The sequence below is a fragment of the Chelon labrosus genome, assembly GCF_963514085.1.
Source record: "Chelon labrosus genome assembly, chromosome: 7".
Taxonomy (NCBI): domain Eukaryota; kingdom Metazoa; phylum Chordata; class Actinopteri; order Mugiliformes; family Mugilidae; genus Chelon; species Chelon labrosus.
Window position 1 is genome coordinate 16756158 of NC_140343.1, and position 20190 is coordinate 16776347.

At 42.1% G+C, this 20190-nt stretch overlaps 1 protein-coding gene across 1 annotated transcript in view; it reads left to right on the forward strand.

The window, feature by feature from the left end:
• Positions 1-7009: 7009 nt before the first annotated feature.
• Positions 7010-20190, forward strand: part of polrmt (polymerase (RNA) mitochondrial (DNA directed)) — a 46674-nt gene continuing 33493 nt past the window's right edge. The window contains exons 1-6 of the mRNA XM_084547568.1: positions 7010-7346; positions 8437-8535; positions 9162-9985; positions 10425-10558; positions 15924-16107; positions 19229-19378. Coding sequence (XP_084403694.1) covers positions 7205-7346; positions 8437-8535; positions 9162-9985; positions 10425-10558; positions 15924-16107; positions 19229-19378 — 1533 coding nt within the window. The 5' untranslated portion in view covers positions 7010-7204. The remainder of the gene's footprint in view (positions 7347-8436; positions 8536-9161; positions 9986-10424; positions 10559-15923; positions 16108-19228; positions 19379-20190) is intronic.

Genomic DNA, 20190 nt, shown 5'->3' on the forward strand with positions numbered 1-20190 from the left:
GGTGGGTCAGACTCCCAAGGTGCACCTTGTGCAAGCTGTAGACATGCTGATGATCAGGAGATGTCCCTGCGGAGGGTGGGAGTCCTGAAGAGAGCAGGGAGGGAAATGGCACCCACAGCAGACCCTCTGGATGTCACTGATGGCCAATTTCCACTTTTGGTCTGACAGTAGGCCTTCCTTCCTACAGCATCAAGGTTGACAATCTTTTCCCACTTGTCATCTTCAGTCTTGTTTCTGTTTCTCTGCTCCTTTCGTAAAGTGCTGTAGTTTTTAAGCTTCCTCCTTGATGCTGCTCCTTGTTTGTTCTCCTCCTTGGACTGAAGTCTTCCTCACCGGTCCACAGATAAAGTCCCGGGCTGTATGAGGATCAGCATGTGTGTGCCTGTAAGTTTGTGCGAATGAATAAGTGTATTTTATGTGAGCGTATGTGTGTGTGCACCTTGTGATGCTCTGCTCTTTCTATCTGGATAGGAACAAGGTGCCTGTCTGAGCTGCTGACCCGTGGCTGAGAGGGAGTTGAATGAGAGTTGGTGACTGACTCTGCATGTGTGTGTGTGTGTGTAAATATATGTGTGTGAGTGTGTGATACTGAGAGAGAGAGAGAGAGAGAGAGAGAGAGAGAGGGAGAGAGAGGGAGAGGGAGTGAGTAAGCGAGTGAGTATGGGAGGGAGAGAGCGTGTGTGTCAGTGAGAGTGTGTGTGTCAGAGTGAGCGGCAGTAAGCAAGTGTGTGTCAGCCAGCACGGGGCAGCGAAGCAGTAAGTAAACGGCCTCACGCTCTGCTGTGCGCAGTCAGTCAGTCAGTCAGTCCTCTGTTCTGTGGAGGGACCGACTGTGTTTCCTTGCATTTTATCCTGGGCAGGGCCAGCATCTAGGGGGTTGAAAGGAGAGGGGGTGAGGGGGAGGGGGCCACCGCACTCATTCATAACCATTTCAAACAAATGAGAGACCTTGCATCAAGCCCCGTCCCCTTTCTATTCTCTCTTTGAAAAGTTTGTTCTGTGAGAAACAACTCGTTTGCTTTTCACCTGAGGATTTTTTTATTCTCTTTTCATGGTTACAGACACCTGGAAAGACTTACATCCCCTTCCTATCCCTTGACCTCTGCTGTCTCAAGGCAAAGAGATTGTGAGACGGTCAAATCAGCTCCATTACTGTCCAGTGGACCAGCTAGGAGTGTGCTTTTTTGACACCTTCACTCTCTTTTCTTCTCTCTGGCCACATGGGGCAAATTAAGGGAGCCTTTTCTTTTTTCTTTCTTTCTTTTTCCTTTAGGGCTGCTGGTTTGAATCATGAAGCAGTCAGAAACACAGAGCAGGTTGCTGGAGTGTTAGGAGAGTTAGACCAGAGAGAGTTTTCTGATCACCTGTGTTAATATTTCAATGAAACACCCTCTCTGATCTTTGCTGTTTAATTTGGCAGAGCAGGACGGAAATGGAGAACACCTTTTTTGTGACTTCCCACACTCTTGTCTCTTTCTTTTTTCTTTTTCTTTTTTTTATTTTACAAGCTGTGCAATGAGCCTGATTAGGACAAGGTAGTAGCACACCTAACGCCTTCCAGTTAAAAGGGTTAACGCTTTATTTTGGACATTTGCTTTTAAACAACACGCAATAAATGTAACCTACAGTTAGCCTAGCTTAGCATAAAGACAGGAAAGGCAACAAAATAAGTATGTGATTGTATGTGTGAGACAGCGAGAGAAAGAAAACAGTGAATCTCCTTTGTAAAAGTCCTTGTTTCAGTTATGACTACCACCTTAAGGCCACCCTTGTCCAGCGCTGGAGGTGCGTTTGAGGACTTTGTGCTCAGAGAGTGTGACAGTCACTTCACACACTTTTAGCTTGTTAACAGCCCCCACAGACTTGCTGTCCGCCTAGTCTCTATTTAAACCACACCGTCATAAAAAATGAAGAGAAAAAAAACAGTCACCTCTTTCTCCAAAGTCCCAGCCCCGACCCTCAGCTCCCCCAAGCCATTCCTGTCTACCTGCCGGTGTGTTCTGGCCCATGGTGCCCGCAGGCTCCTCATCAAAGCCACTCTCGACAAAGGTCTACACGGGCTCTACGTCTTTGACACCCTCAGTTAAATGTCGTTACTCGTTTTCTTCTCTGCTCCTGTCTGTGTCCTTTAAAGTCTTTGGTCGCAGCCACACATGTGCTTTTCAACATTACTGGAAACAGTAGGAGTTATAATATTGTTTTTGGGATCGGTTCAGTATTAGAATTTTTCATAATTTTCTCCAGCAGCACTGTGAAGTGAGTAATATCTATTAACAAATGGATATATGGAGCTTGGAGAACAGTTGTTTTTCCTTCGTGACGGATGACAGTGTCATGCTTTTCATGATAACACAAAAACTACAAAACTGATGGGCCCGCATCTTCATCCTCAACTTTGAATACCTTGACCAATTGACCTGAAAATCGACCTACATGACAAGTTGATGTGCCCATTCATTTGTTTCTATTATGACTTTGATAATCTTCACGGCCTACTTTTTTGTTTGTCTTGTAATCAAGAGCAAAGACGTCTCAGAAATCCTTTTAACGTGGCAAATTTTAAAAATCTGATGTCCGAAGGTGTCAATCCTTCTTTAAGTTGGTAAAAGGTATCATATCTACAACTCATTTAGCAAATGCGTAAATGTTACTGAAACTGACATAAGTTATTGAAAGCTAAGCCTACAATGCAGCAAATTTCACTTTTGTAAGACACTATAAAAATGTATTAATGCAAAAAATGTTGTCTCTCGGTCAACAATATACGTACAAATAGATAAAAACACAACCGAAAAAACAAAAGAGAAAGTGAAAGACAGAAATAGTCCGAGAACCCTCAGGAAGTCTCATTTATCCTTTCTTTGCTGAAATTTCCCGTAATTAAAATCGTACAATCATTCTATGTGCTGTGGAAGTCTTCAGCAATCGGAGTGCCTCCTGAGGTCATCGACAAAGCTCAGGCCTCATGCGAATGTCAGATGTGGCAGCAGATTGCTTTGTGGTGTCTTAGAAGCAAATGTTTGGGCTCTGAGCTCAGTGCCAGAGCAGACACGTGTGTCTTTGTCTCAGTGTCTTCACATGCAATGTCCTGCTGTTTTACAGAAAAGTCTGATGTAGAAAGACTTGACACGATTTCATGGTCACTACATTTGCTGTTCGTTTATTAATGACCAGCCAAACTGCCAGTTACAGTCTCGTCTACATTTATACTGTGTAATTAAGTCACCATGTTAATCCACTGCTTATGAAAGATCAGATGCAAGTGTAAGGGGAAAAAAATGATGAGACAAAACAAACTGTTCTTGTGACAGTATCAGGGGATTGTGGTGCTTAGATGTACATGCTAACTAGTGTGTTGGCATGCTAACACTATAGCACGCTAACACACTAGCTAACACAAACTATGGCTGAGCTGTTCACTCATTAAGTAAGATGCACTGGACAAATTAAAACTGTAATAATAAATATTGAATGGTAACCCATTAAGTCGTTCTTGAACAAACACTAGTTCCAACCTCATGGTGGTAAAATGCCAGGGGACAAAGTCTGTGGGATTCATCGTCTAGGAGCCATGCATGGCCATGAATAGTTGTTGAGATTTGTTTTTGTCAGGACCAGCACGGTGGACTAGTCAACAGTCAACTCAACAATGCCATCCCTAGAATAATGGCTAAAAAGAATTTAGTCTCTAACTTCCACAGCATGGGTGGATTATACCGGCTCAGTATCCCTTGTGTCGCGTTGAGCCGTGCAGCATGGGTGTGCCGCGAACTGAGAGCAGCTCCCTGAGAGTCCGGCACCCAAGGAGGATGTTCTCAAGTGGAGGAACCTAATCTTTCCCAGCAGGGATCCAAGCGGCTCTGTAAGTGTATGAATAGAGATAATATCTCTATAATGAGGCCTGTTTTGTACCATCAAAGTCTTCAAAAGGGCTTGAAACCTGACCTCCTTCCTAGCACTGACAATCCCTCAGTAATAGCTCCCTATTATTAATTGTTTTGCCTTCCTGCTAAATCCTTGTCTCTTTCTCTTGTAGTTGTGTTAGCAACTCACCCTTGACCTAGTGCTTTTAAGTGTACTCGTTCAGTGCTGGGGGAGTTTTGCCTTTTTTGTTTTAAATAGGCAACAACCTTCTTATTAACTATGAATGCAAAAATACAAAAACATGCACACAATCCTAAGGAAATTACCTCATACATTTTATTGTCAGGCAGTGAATTCTTATACTTAAGAGATTATGTAGTTTATTTGTTCGGCTCTAGCGCAGGTGTGCTTGATATCTTTGGGCTGCGGTTAGCTGACAATCATGCGGATGTGGTAAAAGTACCTGACCAGACCACCAAATCTAAACGCCACTGAGGGAATTTGCATATCCCGCTTCATGACCATTGTCTATTGTCGGCAGCATCACGATAAGTGGGTCATCTATCTGATGCTGCGCGTTCAGAGAAATACAGCCTCCCGGTTTGTCACAAGATAGTGAGCAAAGATCGAACAAACTGATAGAGGGTGGTGAAAAATATGTGAGTCGTCAGGAGTGATTAGTCGTCTGTGCGCATCTAATCCGATCTATCAGAAGTCCATAAAAATAAAAGGAAACACAAGGCAGGATGTAAATGCTGATGATGGTAAAACAGTTTTTCAAGTCTTTGCTGACTTGGTGTTTCTTCAGTCTCCTAATGAAAACAAAGAGTGTTATTGCCTACAGGTACAGTAGCTTTATCGAGTTGTTGAGGCTGGCCAAGCATCATTTAAGTCTGGTGGAGACATGATTCCCTCAAATTATTCCATTAAGATACACTTGTAAATAGTAGCATGACACAACTTGGGACATTTTAACTGACTCACTAATTGAATCCACCTTAATATGCCTGTGTGGGGAAACCCAGTGAGTGTATGTGACTCACGGCAGTCCAGTAAACGCATCTGTGCATAGACTCAGAGGACAGTTCTTGTGTCTATAATGGACATTAATGGATGCCTGCGAAGTCTTGACTCTGGACGTTTACAGTAGAATAAGAAAAAAAAACTAATAAAGATAACAGTTTGGACCCCCAAAGTGTGATTTTAATTGTAATTCATATATATTTGACTTCAAATATGGCTTCCCAAATGATGGGGAAGTTCCATAAGGAGGCTTTTTTCCCACATGGCAATAATTGCATGTGAGCGGTGTGAGGTACGCACACACAAGTGGCTCACACACAAACACAGACACATGCCAAGGGCATTTAGTAATACACGCATCTCACAGAAAAAGTATCTCCATCATGTTTCCTTGGCCAGGTGAAGCGGTTTCAAAGACAGCCCTCTCTCCGTCTGTTAAACAAATAGGGAGCCCCTACAAAGGTGTGCAAAAGAATCCACATGATCAAAGTGTACGAGAATGGCAGCCTTGTCCTGGCCTGGCCATTATCAGGCCCCATGAATGCCTGTCTTCTCCTCTTTTGTCGGTCGGGGCATTGACAGTCACTCACCCGGCAATGACTGTCACACCAGCGCAAAGAGCCAGCCGCCAACAGGGGCCAACCACATCAAACGAGGCTGTCAAGGGGCCCTGCTTGTGAACCGTGGCAACAAACACCTCCTGATCCTCACCTACAGCTCAGCAGCAGACACCCACCGCTGTGCTCTCAGCCACTGCCTCCACTGAGAAAAGATGTACTGCCTGGACCTCATTTCCCTCTCTGCCTCCCCCCTTCCTTCCCTCCCTTCCCTCTCTCTCTCTGTCAAGTAGTGCTTGTGTTAACCTCCAGCCCGCCGAGACACAAAGGGCTGCTAAAGTGTTTAAGAATGCTTTATGGACGCATGACAAGGGGAGGCTGACACTGCTGGGGGTCACAAAGTATACAGGATGTGAATGAGATACATTCAGTTTTACTTCCAAGTCGGAGCTGAGTCACACTTGATTTAAACTGTATGAGATTTGAACTTCAAAAGTCAACCAGGAAGAGGTGACAATCGTTTTCAATAGGCTGTAACAAGTACTTTGGTGAAGCCAGCAGGTTGCATGTTTAACTACCAGCTTCAGATTACATTAGTGATGATAGATGCAGCCTCATATACAGTGTTTTTCCTCAGTTAATGAGAGGCTTAGATCAAAAAATAAGCACCTCACTAACTATATAATGTAACATATTGTACAAGTCCTTTGAAAATTCACACCGACCTTCTTGACTTTTGTGGAATTTTAAGACATAGTTTCTGTCCTTAGAAAGAAGTGTTTTGAACATTTGAATTTAACTTTATGTTCACCCTGTGACAGACTGGCGATCTGTCCAGGGTGTACCCTGCCTCTTGCCCAGTGACAGCCGGGACAGGCTCCAGCCCCCCCCCCCCCCCCCCCCCCCGCGGCCCTTCACAGGACAAGTTCTTACAGAAAACGAATGAATGAATGAATGAATTTAACTTTATTTATGCCTTTCATCAGATTTCAACATCAACAACATTACCAATTTTATATTCATTTACATATTCACAAGAAAACATCGAATAGGATGTAAGTGAAATACCAGTATTCTACCCATTTTCTATATAAATAAGCACAGAAGTATAGTCATACGTTTCCCTCCAGAACTAAAAGTTACAGGGGCAAAAAAACATTTAAAATCTCCACTAATGATGCATTGTAATGGGCTGTATTATATTATACATGTCATTACAAATATTAAAACAAGACACTCATTACTTTTATTTCTAACAAGTAGTCTTAAGGCAGTCCTACTTGAATTGACAAGGGAAAGACTGCCACCTGTAGGCCAAACTGCTCCATGTGAACATGTCACTCAAGCCTCTGGAAAGAAGGGAAAATAAAAACGTATTTTTTAAAAAACATACAGAAGATAATCAGTGTAAGTCTGTCTCAAACAGAATGAAAGGGGCAAATAAATGAATACGTCGGGAAACTATGATATCTATAAAGGCGATGCATGTGGTTCATAACCACTGACTGTATCGAAAGAGCCATAACCAGAATTTGTTATTGTCTGATTAATATTTAACCATTTAATATCTTCCATTTCTTCCAGACTCCACTTCAAGGTACATTTTATATTGAATGCAGAGTTAATAACCAGTTTAATCGATTTATCTGCGCTCTTCTCGTCATGCCTTACGCAGCGATTATCGCTCCTCGACGATTAGCTTGGTCTCATTTAAGATGGCTGCCTAGTGTTCTGGAGTAACGCGGTTATTACATGTCAACATGTCACTTCTTAGAGTTTGTGCCTTCGCCAAATGCCTGACTCGTCGCAGTTTATTTGAAAAGTGTGCCCTTCGCGTGTCTTTCGCGGACTGCTGTCAGCTGTGTGTGTCTGTGAGAAACGGCGCAGTGAGACGAATATCAGGTGAGGACACCGTGTCTCTGATTAATACCAGGGCCAATTTAGCTGCAGTGTGATGGATAAGTTTGCCAAAATTTCGTCGGTGACTCTTGTGTTACATGCCAGTGTGCTACATTCAACTTGAACCCAGTGGATTATATTTGTTAGCGAGAAGATAGGCTAGCCCACTTAACAGATTGGTGGTCTGTTAGTGGACATAAACTTAGTTAATTTTGGCTTGGACTGTGCAAACTGTTATTAACGCCGATCAGCCACAGCATTAAAACCACTGACAGAATAACAATGACCATCTTGTGACACTGCAATATTCTGCTGGGAGACTTTTGGACCTGGCATTCGTGTGGATGTTACTTAGACATGTACCACCCACCTAGACTAGACCAGGCACCCTCTCCCCAAAGCAATGACACTCCTTGATGGCAGCAGCCTTCCCCAGCAGGATGCAGCCTGACACAGGAACACACACAAAAATGCTTTAGGAACAAAATCAAAAATCATGAAAAACAGCACAAGGCGTTGACCTGACCTCCAAATTCACTAGATCCCAGACTGATCGAGTATATGTGGGAGGATCCACAGAGGCCCCTCTCCTCAACCAATAGGACCCAAAGGCCCCCACTAACAACATTCTGTTGCCAGACACCACAGGACACCCTCAGAAGGACCATGTCCATTCTCTGATGAGTCACAACTGTTTTTGAGGCACAAGGGAGACCTACACAATATTAGGAAGGTGGTCATAATATTATGCCTGCTCAGTGTTTCATTCCTTCTTGTCCTTGGACAAAATGCTGAAATCCTCCTCTTCTGTATGTGTGGAGGGAATACATGAAAATAAAGGTGACACAAGTAGTAATTGTTGCTGTAACCAATGCTCAAAATTCTGCTGCTCAAAAAACATATTAAGTTGCACAATGATATATTTTGAAGCATGAAAGTCTTGTAGATACAAATGGCAGTGCGAGAGTGAAAAGCCAAGCCCAAGCTGCTGAATGTTGTCTTATTGTTAGGAAATTTAATAATCATGCAGGGTGACAATCAGCCATATTTATTTTAGCTCTTAATATGTTGTATATATGTTTTTCTTTTCTAGCGACACATTTGCAGCTTCAAAGAAGAAATGTTTCATTTGTAATCCCAAAGAAAGAAGATGCAAAGAAGCGTGTACTGGAACAGTCGCAGCTATTAGACGGTATGTTAATGTAAATGGCAAGTGATCGTTGTGTGTCCGTACTAAATACTGGTCTATGAGAGCTCTCTGAGAGGTTTTTCCAAGACTTGTGCTGGTGCACTAATATTGTCTTCCCGTCGACCATGCAACTTTTGTCGTCCCGGGTCAAAAATGACCTGATCTGTTTGACTATTTATTACTAATTACTAGTTATACTGCTAACGAGGGTGCGTTCCCAAAACACAGTACATCACCTTTGCATGTCACCACCCAAAAACAGCAAGCAGAAATACACAATAGCACAATGTTACACAATAAGTGTGATGGCCTTATAGTTGAGGTCTGATGATCTGGGTGTGGGACGACCTATTACCATGGCAACATTATTGGTAATACATATGAGTTTGGCCTAGTTTGTGATAGAAAACTACATTAGCTCAAGATGAGATGGGCAATACTTGTAGTCCTTCAAGTTTACGTCTTCGATTTCTCTTTTCTTGAATGTCCTTCAAACGAGGGACAAAGCTGAGTTTACTGTCCAGTGTAAGTCTGAGGTATTTGAAACTGTTAACTGTTTCTGTTTCAGTGTATTTAATCAGTAATTTTGTTTACTCACATTAAATGTATTTTGTATTCTTCCCTCTCAGTGCTTGAGGCCAGGATTCAGCAACTCCAATCTGACGTCGTTCTAGATGTCCAACATTCAAAAGTGCAGTTTATTAAGGCTCCTTCCTATGGAAGAGGTGTTTCATCCGGCAGAGGTCCCAAAACCACACCAGGAGGAGAAAAACATCAGGAGAAAGCGGACATTCCTAAATCTGGACAGACTGTTGCCTGTAAATCCCAGCCTAGCCGCTGGATGGAAAAATTATCTCAGGAAAAGAAAAACAAACTCAAGAAACAGCAGCACCTCCAGCAGAAGACAAATGTTAAAGAGAAAGCAACAGCAAAATCTAAAAGTACAAAAAACAGCTTAATGTCCTCTGGTACAGCACATAAAACTATATCTATTGGAGCCAAAAAGAGCAGGGGAGACATGAAATCGGCGGATGAGATTAGTGCTGTGATTTCTTCAACAGCTACAGCAACGGCTGCCACTGCTGCAGCAAGCACCACTGCCATGCCACAAAAAGTAACTAAACAGAAACGGAAATACAATAAAACTAAGGTTCTTGGTAAAGAGGGTCCAGAAAAGACCAGTGAGGAGCTGGCTGAGATAGAGGAGCTGGAGAGGAGACTCATTCAACAACAAAGTCAATTGAGTAACGCAGAGAGTCTGCAGGAGGGCAAGGAAGAAAGTGAATGTGGGGGCATCCAGCTCAGCATCCGCTCTTACCTGGAGGCCTGCGTGTTTGCAGGGGACATTCAGCGCGCACACAGTTTCCTCCTCAGTCAGCACAGAGTTATGAGTCGACGCAAACATCTAAACACGGGAATTTACAACATCCTGATGAGAGTGTGGTCCAAGAAGGTGGGTTCAAGAGCTGATTTTCGTCTGATTTTCTAGTAGTACTTTTCAGTGAGTTCCCAAATGTTCATGTCATGATTAACCTGTCAAAACACTGAAATAGGTTTGATTAACTTTAGATGTTTCGCAGCAATGACTGAATCGTGACAGTGAGTCTCCTTCACAATGTCACGATCCTAGAAGTCCATCACTAATTATACAGTATATCGTTTACACCTATATGCTTCTCTTAAGGTGACAGGCCTACAGTCACACTGGTACTTATGTAAATGCTTAAGGAAATTAATATCCAGTTGCGTAAATAGTTTTCTGCTCACTGACAGAAATTCCTTTGCCCAGTCTCATAGTTCAGATATTTAACTCAGTTTAGCTATCACTTTCCTTGATGTGGTAAACATTGGTGTGTGAAGTAAGCCTCATTGCCCTCTCTCACTGTTTGTAGGGTACATTAAATCAGATCGGCCGCATTTTTATTCTGCTGGAAGAAGCTGGTCTGAAGCCAAATCTGGCATCCTACTCCTCTGCTCTGGAATGTATGGGTCGCAATCCAGACTGCTCCCCGAAAGTCATTTCGAGGTATGTATGCAGACGCACTCATCGCCGCTTGACATATTAATATATGACATGACATTTAACAAGAGGGGCATCACTGTGGGCCTGTGGGACTATATCCTAAGGAGACTGCGGAAACTGCTAAAATTACAGAGACCTACCAGCAGAGGTCATGCTCTGCCAGTCGTTTTAACTTTTCCACATTCTTTCTGGCGGGTACTATTTATTTCTGATTGTTGCCATGATTGCCTGTTTGATAGTTGTTATGTAATTGTATCAGGGAGGTATTAAGCCTCTCAGGTTTCTGGTGGTGTAGCCACTAATAGTGACTTATTAGTTGTTGCAGTTCTTTTGACATCATTGGCTGCTATTTGTTCCCAGTAATGTTAACGCAGTGTTTTGCAGCGATTTAAGTACTGCCAGGGCAATAAGTTATGAAACCACTGGAATTTGCATTATAGGACTATACTCGTCACCGGGACAAGTCTTCATTGAGTCTAGCTGTATGCCATACTTGAGCTATATTTTAAAAGTAAAGTGTCTCAGAATATCATACAGTATACGTACATCCCAGTATTTAGAATAGTTTGTTGTACGATGAAAACACAATTAAATGCATCTCGAACAGTCAGCAACAATTTTCGGACCAGTTTGACTGGAAATGCAACAGGGAATATAAACCAAGCTGTCCTTTATGTCACTTGAGAATAAAGCAGCTTTGTTTTTCAGAGATAACGAATATTCAGAGTTCAGAGTTTTGCCCGTATTAAGCTGGCAACTACCTTATTTCCTGTTTCTTACCATCACGCTAAGGCGGTTTCCATGGTAACCCAGCATGACATGATTGCTCCCTAACATTTCTGTCAGTTCTGAAAATCTCTGTATTCATTAGTGTTGCTTTCACAAGGCCACTTAAAATAGCTTTTGTTGTGGCAGCATGCTGACACGGTGTTAATGAGGTCGGCTTCGACTAATTAAATTGTTCGAAGGTAGCAGAACTACACTGACATGCTCTGTGGTGTATTCAGTGTAAATTGAATATTGCACTTTGCAACTATTTTCATCAAGCGTGACCTTAACAACCCGTAGCCCAGTTCTGTCTCAACAGTAAGTGGGCCACCCTGACAAATCACTGTTATTAATTGACTTGCAAGAAGTACCGCATGACGTTTAGCGCAAATCTGCTGGACACAGCTCACAGCTTCAGGAGAATTCTGCTCATGTCACAGCGTGTGAGCCCCGTTTGATTGTAACCAACACTAAATACAGTCGCCTGGCCCTGCCCAGGCAGTGGCAGGGCTTATATTGGATTTTCTTCTTTTCTTATGGACCTCACCTTAGTGGGGTATTATTATAGCTGGGAAAACAGCAGGGCACTGCGGTTGTTTGTTCCATTCACCTTAATGCATTCTGATACACACCGTTCTTAGTATGTGTCCAAACAAATATATGAATGTATGTTTTATAGCAGGCAAAAAACCTGACATTTTGCTATTTAAACTTGGTAGATGCATGTGATGTCTTAAAACTCTTTTGTGTGTTTGTCAGATGTTTAGCAGCTGTGTTAACGTAGCTGCTACTGATTTCACCTTGTGAGTCTGTCTCTCTGTCAGTCTGTGTCATTGTCTGTTTTTCTGTCCGTGCTGAAGCTGAGCTAGATGCGGTTATGAAACTTTGCCGATGTGTACTTGACATCAGAATGACATAAATACCCATTTATGTCATTCTGATGATAGTGATGGCATCTCAATGTGACTGCATCTTTCACAGCTGTGACGCTATGGTGTTGCTGCTGATGCACTCTGTCCATCGACAGACATACCGTCTTTGTGGTTGTCTCTGCTACAGCAGGTCCTTATGTTGCCACAAAGACACATAGACAGACTGGCTCATGCAGTGAAAGCAATACCAGCCGTACTGTTGCAGCTGGTAAACACCGTCTACAGATATCGTTTTCCAATTTTTATTTTTAACTGTGAAATATCCATATCCTTAGTGACCTGAAATGTAGTTCCAGTTATTATCTGATGTTAAATTAGCACATTAATCGTGCTTCGTTGAAGATCTGACTGTAACTGTCTGTTTGCGTGCTCAGTTTTGGTCGCTGATGTTAGTCGCCTCCATTCAGAAAGGAGAGTCAGGTTCAACCTTCCTCAACCTTCAGTCCTCCTAAGATTTGACTTTCATCGTCTGTGTTCTTTGAAGATATTTTCTAATCACGCTGTCCAAAATAGCCCGCCCCTACAACTTTGTTTTGTAGTGAAATAATGAGGTATTATCACTTCCCTCATATCACCTCTGGCTTAATTAGTTATTTTCAGAATAACTCTAGCTCGGTCATGCTGTAACACACATAGAGAAAAACACACCCATACTTTTCTCAAGGAACCTAATGACATCGCCCCATGCAGTGCAACCCAATAGCAGTACAGGTGGCAGGACAGTAGGGTTGGCGGCGGGTATCTGGTTGGTCTATCGATCACTGTAAGCTGATGCTGACATGACATTGTTGTTCTGTAGTGGTGCGCTCCGGCTCTGTCCCTGGATAAGCAGCCTCTTATTTCTTTTACCTTCCTCACTGCAGTTATTTGCTCTGCCTTTCATTTTATCTCTTGTTGGACCCTCCCTTCTTTTTTTTTTTTTTTTTTTTTTTTTTTATATATATTTTTTATTGATTTCAAAGGATATAACAAGGAGCAATTTACATCAGAAGGCTTATTTTCCATTTTTCTTCAAGAACACACCCTTGCATTTCCCCACCCTACCCAGTCATCCACACTACACTTTCTACACTGTACGACCCTCCCTTCTTTTGCTTTAGTGTCTCCCTCTTTGTTACCACCCGACAGCTGTACACTTCTAATACCACACTGGCCCCTGAAGTCTCTCCTACAGCCTCCTTGCCCTGACTGTACCATTCTTATTCCTGCTCTTCTGTCTCTGTCTCTGGCACACACTTATCCCTTTAAGTTTTCCCTTTGTAAGCGCCGTGTCCTCCAGAGCTTTGTGTTCCCCCAGGGTGCAGCAGAGCAGTCACCAGGCTGATTATTCTCTATCTTTCAACCTCTCTGCCCTCTTTGTTCCTGTGGACCACACTGCCAGCACCCAGACTAATCCTGTCTTTGTTCAAGGCTCTCTCATTGACTCAGACCAAAATTGCACGTTGCATCACACGAGACTTTAAGGCATGAGTGAAAATACTTAAAAAATGTGACCTCTGTGGCTCGCTTTAGAAATCTTTTTAAACAGACACTGAATAACTTAAAGCAGGAGATACATGACAGAATCTTCCATTGCAGCACCTCTTTAGTTTTATTCACTGATGTGCAGCGTCCTGCCCTCTTCTGATTACATTAAATCGGCGGAGGCTGCTGAGCCAGGGTTTCCTCTAGATGCTAATTAGCGCGCTGTTATTTATAATTGTCCTGAGTAAAAGGCGTGCAGGGTGAAGCAGAGCTCTGTTCTCCTTTGTGGCTGATGACAAATGGGGTTTCTCCACTTCTTTCTCTTGGTTTAGTCATGAAGTTCAGCCGTCAGCCTATAGGGAGCAGTGGAACCTAACACGGCAGCTGCCTAGTATACTGCAAACTGTACATGATGGGAATAGCATAGTCATGTCAGTTTTGATAATATATAGACTAAGATCACCATATTTTTATTTATTTTTTTCAACCATACAGTACTTGGTTCAGAGTATCTGCGCTTTTTCAGTGTGCTTCCCATTGTTGTTAGGCTGCTTCAAAATACTGTACGGGTGCAGTTTATAGAATAGAAAAATGTAACCAGTCTATTTATTATATATGGAAATCTAGTGTATAAATAATTTAGTCTGACCGTAACCCCTAAATCCAACTGATCATAGAAGAATAAAGCCCCATCAGACTGAAAATCTTATTTCAAGTGTCACATTCCAAATTAAATGATGGAATAATCATGTCATCACACTTCTCATTTATATTCCAAGGTCTGGTTGCACATTGGCATTATCTCCAATCTGCAGTCCAGTCATGGACACTGTGCTCTCTCTAGGAGATTCTGTTTAAATAAACATTTCACTGATGTCATCGGTGGCCATCTGCCCCTGGATCAAACTCATACTTTGAGTTTGACAGAAGCCTTGTCAATGCAAATACTTCATTTGATATTCTGCAACTGTCGATCAGGGCGGCAGAGACATATGCGATGATCCCTCAGATAGTAGAGTATATTAAAAGCTGAATTAATCAGGCACCCAGAAAGTTATCTGATTATCGTAGTCTCACTCCCACATCAACAGGCAGGTCAGAAGGTTATGATCTCTGAACCTGTGATCAGACTCGGAGGTCTGATCCATAATAATCACAATCTGCCACATAAATGAAAATCTAACTCTGGTGTCCTCTGATTGGTTGCTATTCAGGTTAGCTATCTGTGCACTTCTGGCTAATCCAATGGAAACGAGAGGCATTGTAATTACTTTCTCCTCCAGTTGGAATGCAGGCTTGGTTGTATTCATTTATTATGAAGAGGCATCAGAGCTTACCAAGTGTGTATATAGCAAGAACGTTCTGGGTTCGCTCCCAACTGGGGCCTTTCTGTGTTGAGTTTGCAACCCACGTCTCTGTGTGGGTTCTCTCCAGGTACTCCGGCTTCCTCCCACTGTCCAAAGACATGCTCCTTAGGTTAAATGGTGATTCTAAATTAGCTGTAGGTGTGCATGTGAGTGTGAATGGTTGTCTGTCTCTCTGTGTTAGCCCTGCGAGAGACTGGCGACCTGTCCATGGTGTACCCCGCCTCTCGCCCAGTGACAGCTGGGATAGGCTGCAGCCTCCCCCAAGACCCTCCAGAGGACAAAGGGTTACAGAAAATGAAAGAATGAATGAATGAATGAATGAATGAATATACACTCCAGATAATTTGATACGCCGAGCCAGAATCAATACAGTCTATGTAGTCATGCAATAAATTGTTCCTTCATGAAGGGGTTAAAAATCAGTGTATGTTGAAACTATTCAATTCAGTAGCACCACAGTCTAACCACATTACTAATTGATCATTCACATTTGGCATTCAGGCATTTGTGCTTTCAGATTGAGCCCTAGATATGCGCGCCATGAATTCAAGCATTTGGCTAGTCAGATGAAGCCCTAGCTAACCGACAGATAACCTCAGAGTAATTTGCGCCAGTTTAGCGAAGAGGCTGGCTAGCGTAACGGCTGAAAAAGGAGAGAAGAGCAAGGAAACTGTGGGCAGTATTTATATGTTTATACATTGCCATCCTCATATTGAGCTGTATTTTTGCAATTTTTCCTCAAATTTTCCTTTCCCTTCCTTTCTTTTCATGCACGCCTGTTACTGTATAGGCTTTACCTACTTCAACCTAACTTATTGTTTGTGTCCGTGTATCTAGGTGTTTGAGCCAGATGGAGAAGGAAGGCCTGTCTGTAGATGATCTGTTCAGCCAATGTGTGTTCCGGCAAGACGAGAGGGACATGCTGCTGAAGGCCATACGCATCGCACAGCCCGACTACGAACCCAGCATCAGCGCACAAACAAACCAGTATCCATCGCTTGTTCGAGACTTCTACACACAGGTATTACAGGCTAGCCTTTGTGTCTTTGTTCTTCTTTCCTGACGGCTTGATCCGTCTGCTGGTGTCGTCATAACTACCTTTTGGTACTGGTTCTGACTGTTGTTTGATGATCTTAATCATCAGACAAATTCTGCATTTTTGCTTTAATCAGCCTCTTAAACTTTAACTTAAAATTAATTAATATTAATAATAATATTTAATAATTGTTTAAGGGAATTGATAGGAGGCTGACTGCTATGTTTGTTTTGCTAGTCAAAGCACCAGCGAGCTGGGAAAGCTGTCAGGAGGCTACAGCATGACTACGAAAGACTTGATTGTCACCCCTTCACAGCCAGACAGGCACTGCCTATTTATAGTGAGCTAGCTCTGCTTTCTAATGGGTCTTCTGCTTTAGTTGCTTCTCTGCCTCTCACCTCTCCTCCCTTTTCCCACATCTCTTCTCCTTGTGATTCTCACATGATTCATTAACAACTTTTTGTACAGCTGTAGTATTTTTAGCCTCAGTCCATGCACTGAATTCACTTTAGTCTTCATCCGAGTGACATGCTTTTGGTCCTCTCTATTTTATTGTTGTTGGGGTGTGTGTGTGAGACGGTGGCAGTCAGCAGATCATGTATTTTTATCATGATGTATATATGAAAGTATTCCACTTGTTATGTGAAACAGGCCAAACATGAGTTCTGCCTCGTTCATTCAGAAAAGAACGCACAGCCGCTACTTTTAATGCCAAAAAAGGAAAAAAATAATGAGTGATGTCTGTTCATTGGTAATGAGAGCCTTTTAAATATTTTTAATAGCTGTTAACCAGTTAAATAATCAGTATATCTAAATAAGAATTAACAAATCAAAATCCTGAGTAGGCTGTGTGTGATTAGGCCATAAAAGGAAACTTGTTCAAGTTGTTGTGTGCAATCATCTGTATAAAAGCTCTGTGTGTAGGGGAGACAGCCAGAGGAGCTTCTCTCCATCAGGGTGGAGATCAGTAAATAACTTAAGATGACTTTACAGCTTGTTCAAAAATAAGTATATTTCCCCACAGAAAACAAACAGCGCTGTTCATAGTTCTGATACAGCGGTAGGTAGAGATCCATTAGCAACAACGGCTGTTACAATGTCCTGCCACACCTCAATTGACATTGGTGTTTATTTTCCATACAGAGTATGAAAGTGATCAAAACGCAGACATTTTCAGAGGCGTTGAAAATGTCAGGCGTGAGCACAGCATTTTCAGCTGGTCCGATCTCAGCTGATCTCTTCAAATAACTGGCTCTGACGCAACGGCATGACAGGTCTTTGGCAGGCAGTGGTGGCTTCAGTGCTGTCCAAATAACTGGCCCATTAGATAACAGAGCAGCACACTGGATGATCCCAGGATGATTTTGAGTCAGTGTTAGCAACAGACGCCCAATCTAATTAAAATATTGTCCGAGATGGAATTTTGATGAAGCTGGCAATCGCACAAAATGCAGTTTCATCTGGTTTCAACATGGTGTCGGAGATTGTCTGGTATTCTGGGATTTAATATTTTTTTCATTTTTTGTTTGGAAACCGGCCTGTGCGTGTGCTGCTTTTATCAATATTGTTTTAGCTACTGCTTACCTTGCAGTACCAAGTATTTGGTATAGCTCACAACTTTTCTCTTTCACCCAAGGCAAGGACTTTATGGTTTGCAGAGTAGGATCAAGAGCAGTTTTTTTTACTCCTGTATTGGTTTAGAAAGTTTAATTCAGTTTTTGAAGTTTTCCCTTAAAATGATGAGCTTTACTTTCTTTTGTACACCAGAGACTTCACATAAAGATATCCAGTGACATCACCTTGATCATACTGATCATTAGTTATTAGCATCTTTTATTGTTCTGAAGTTGTAATATTGACCAATTGATGCTAAGACGAAAGACTTTGGTGTGACTTTCTGAGGCAATTTGTTGGGTTTATTGTCTGCTGTCTGTGAGTTAATAAATGTTCTCAGTGCTGTAATCCATTTACTCTGGCCAGCAACCTTCCTATGGCATGTACCAATAACATCCCATGGTATTATTCTCTTTAATTGAAAATCGACTTTTAAAGTTGCTCTTTTAGCAAGAAATTTGGCAGTATCTCTTAAGTGTGCTGCTTATTTTGTCACTCAATCAGTGTAAACCCTTTGGGTCTGGTTTGAATTAATGTCTGTATGTAGATGCATACAAAAAGTAGAGATTCCGTCGACAAGTGACCAGACTTTGGCACCAGTAGTTTTCTGGTTTCCGTTTATTCGTACAAGCGGTGCCCGGCCCTACCCTGAAGGCAAAAAAGCAAGCTGCGATTGTTAAACCAGTGTGTTGTTGTAGTTTTATAGGATTATTTGATGATGCCAGTAGGGCTGTGAAAAATGCCTAAGCAAGTCAGCAAGTCTTAACCCAGAAATCTGTTATCTGGATATCTATTAGTTACTCTGAAAACCCCCAAACCCCCCGTTGTAGCAACAATTAATATGACTTAGAATATATATCCTAAGTCATATTAATTGTTGCTACAGTGTTAAAAGCTCTATCCATCTTTGTTTTAATTTTTATCAAGAGAAATTGGTGCACTGCACCTTTAGAAAAATAGCGCTGTCTCATGAAGAAAGACGGTAGTCTTGAGTTGTTGTTGAAGCTGTGCGTGACTGTGGATGTGTGCCGCTGAACTGAGGGTATGTTGCAAATGTAAAGTAAAAATAAATAAAGTTGAACGTTTGTCTTGCTGTTTGTTTTGGAGTTGCAAAGGTTGAATGTTATAGACTAACATCTAAAAAAAAATTTTTCATTGGCACGCGATCTACCCGCACTACCTTCGCGATCTACCGGTCGATCGCAATCGACGTAATGAGCACCCCTGTTCTACATCATGTTGGACTGAGAATAAGGCTTGTGCCAATGAACGCTCTTTACTCACTGCTTGTCCAGAACTGCTCTGTGCAGGCAAAACTTATTTAAACAATGTTTGTCAGAAAAGTGGTTAAATTTACTTGTTGAAGACTTGCTTAAAATTCAGGATAGGGCTTACAATAGAGTTTGATTGATAGGTCGTAGGGGGAGAATGTTCCTCACTATTATACAGCAGTAAAGATAATTTATTTGTCTGTGTACTGTTGTCAATTTAGAGGGCAGATCACACCTACCCAAAATTGGACTTCACCCGGGAGGAGCTCCAGGAACGTTTTAAACGTCAGCTCAGCATGGAGGAGGCCTGCACTGTCACCATCAACTCCGTGGAGACTGCAAAGCATGTCACTGAAGACATGTCCAAAAAGGTAAATAATCTCAACCCCTCAAAAAAAATTGTGCCCTGAAATAGAACAGATTAAGTCGATTGAGATAGTGGGATAGTTGAGACAAATGGCGTCCTACTAGTGTTGTTTGTGAGTCTTATATGTACAAGGTTGCTTCATTTTTTTCCAGAAAAACAAATCGACTTTTGATGAGAAATCCTGCAGATTCCCAGCAAACACAACATGCTGGCACAAAGTCTAATATACAGACTGTAGTGGGTGCATTTACATCTTGGCAGTAAGCTCCTTTTATTTGGAGTGATTATAATATTTCACCATGTACGCACTGATGTTCTAAGGACATTTCATTTCTTACTCTGATGAACTTTGACTTCATTTCCATGGAGACCCGACAGGTGAGAGGAAGAAACATCCTATTCCTGTGGTGTGCCTTCCTTGCAACTCTGGCATTTACAGCCGAGTCTGGCTCGTCTGCCACTGCAGATGGGCTATGTGGGAAGCGAGCAGGCTGAGAGTCCCTGGTGGTCAGGAAGCATTTACAGACAGGCAGGGCAGAATAATAATGTATTGTAATGGAGGCCTCTGGAGAGAACGCAGAGTCACCTCTCCATCCACAATCCAGACTGTGTCTCTGACTGAAGAGAGAACTTTAACACATACACAGTCACAGTCACGCACACATTAACTTGATGTAAAATACAAATAATGGTAATGCAGGGGCCTAAAACATAATTGGTATCGATAAAAGATACTGGGAGTCTTTACCTTATAAGCACTATAAGATTTTGGCATGTGAACATGCATGAAAAAGATTTAGTTTGTGCTTTTGTAAT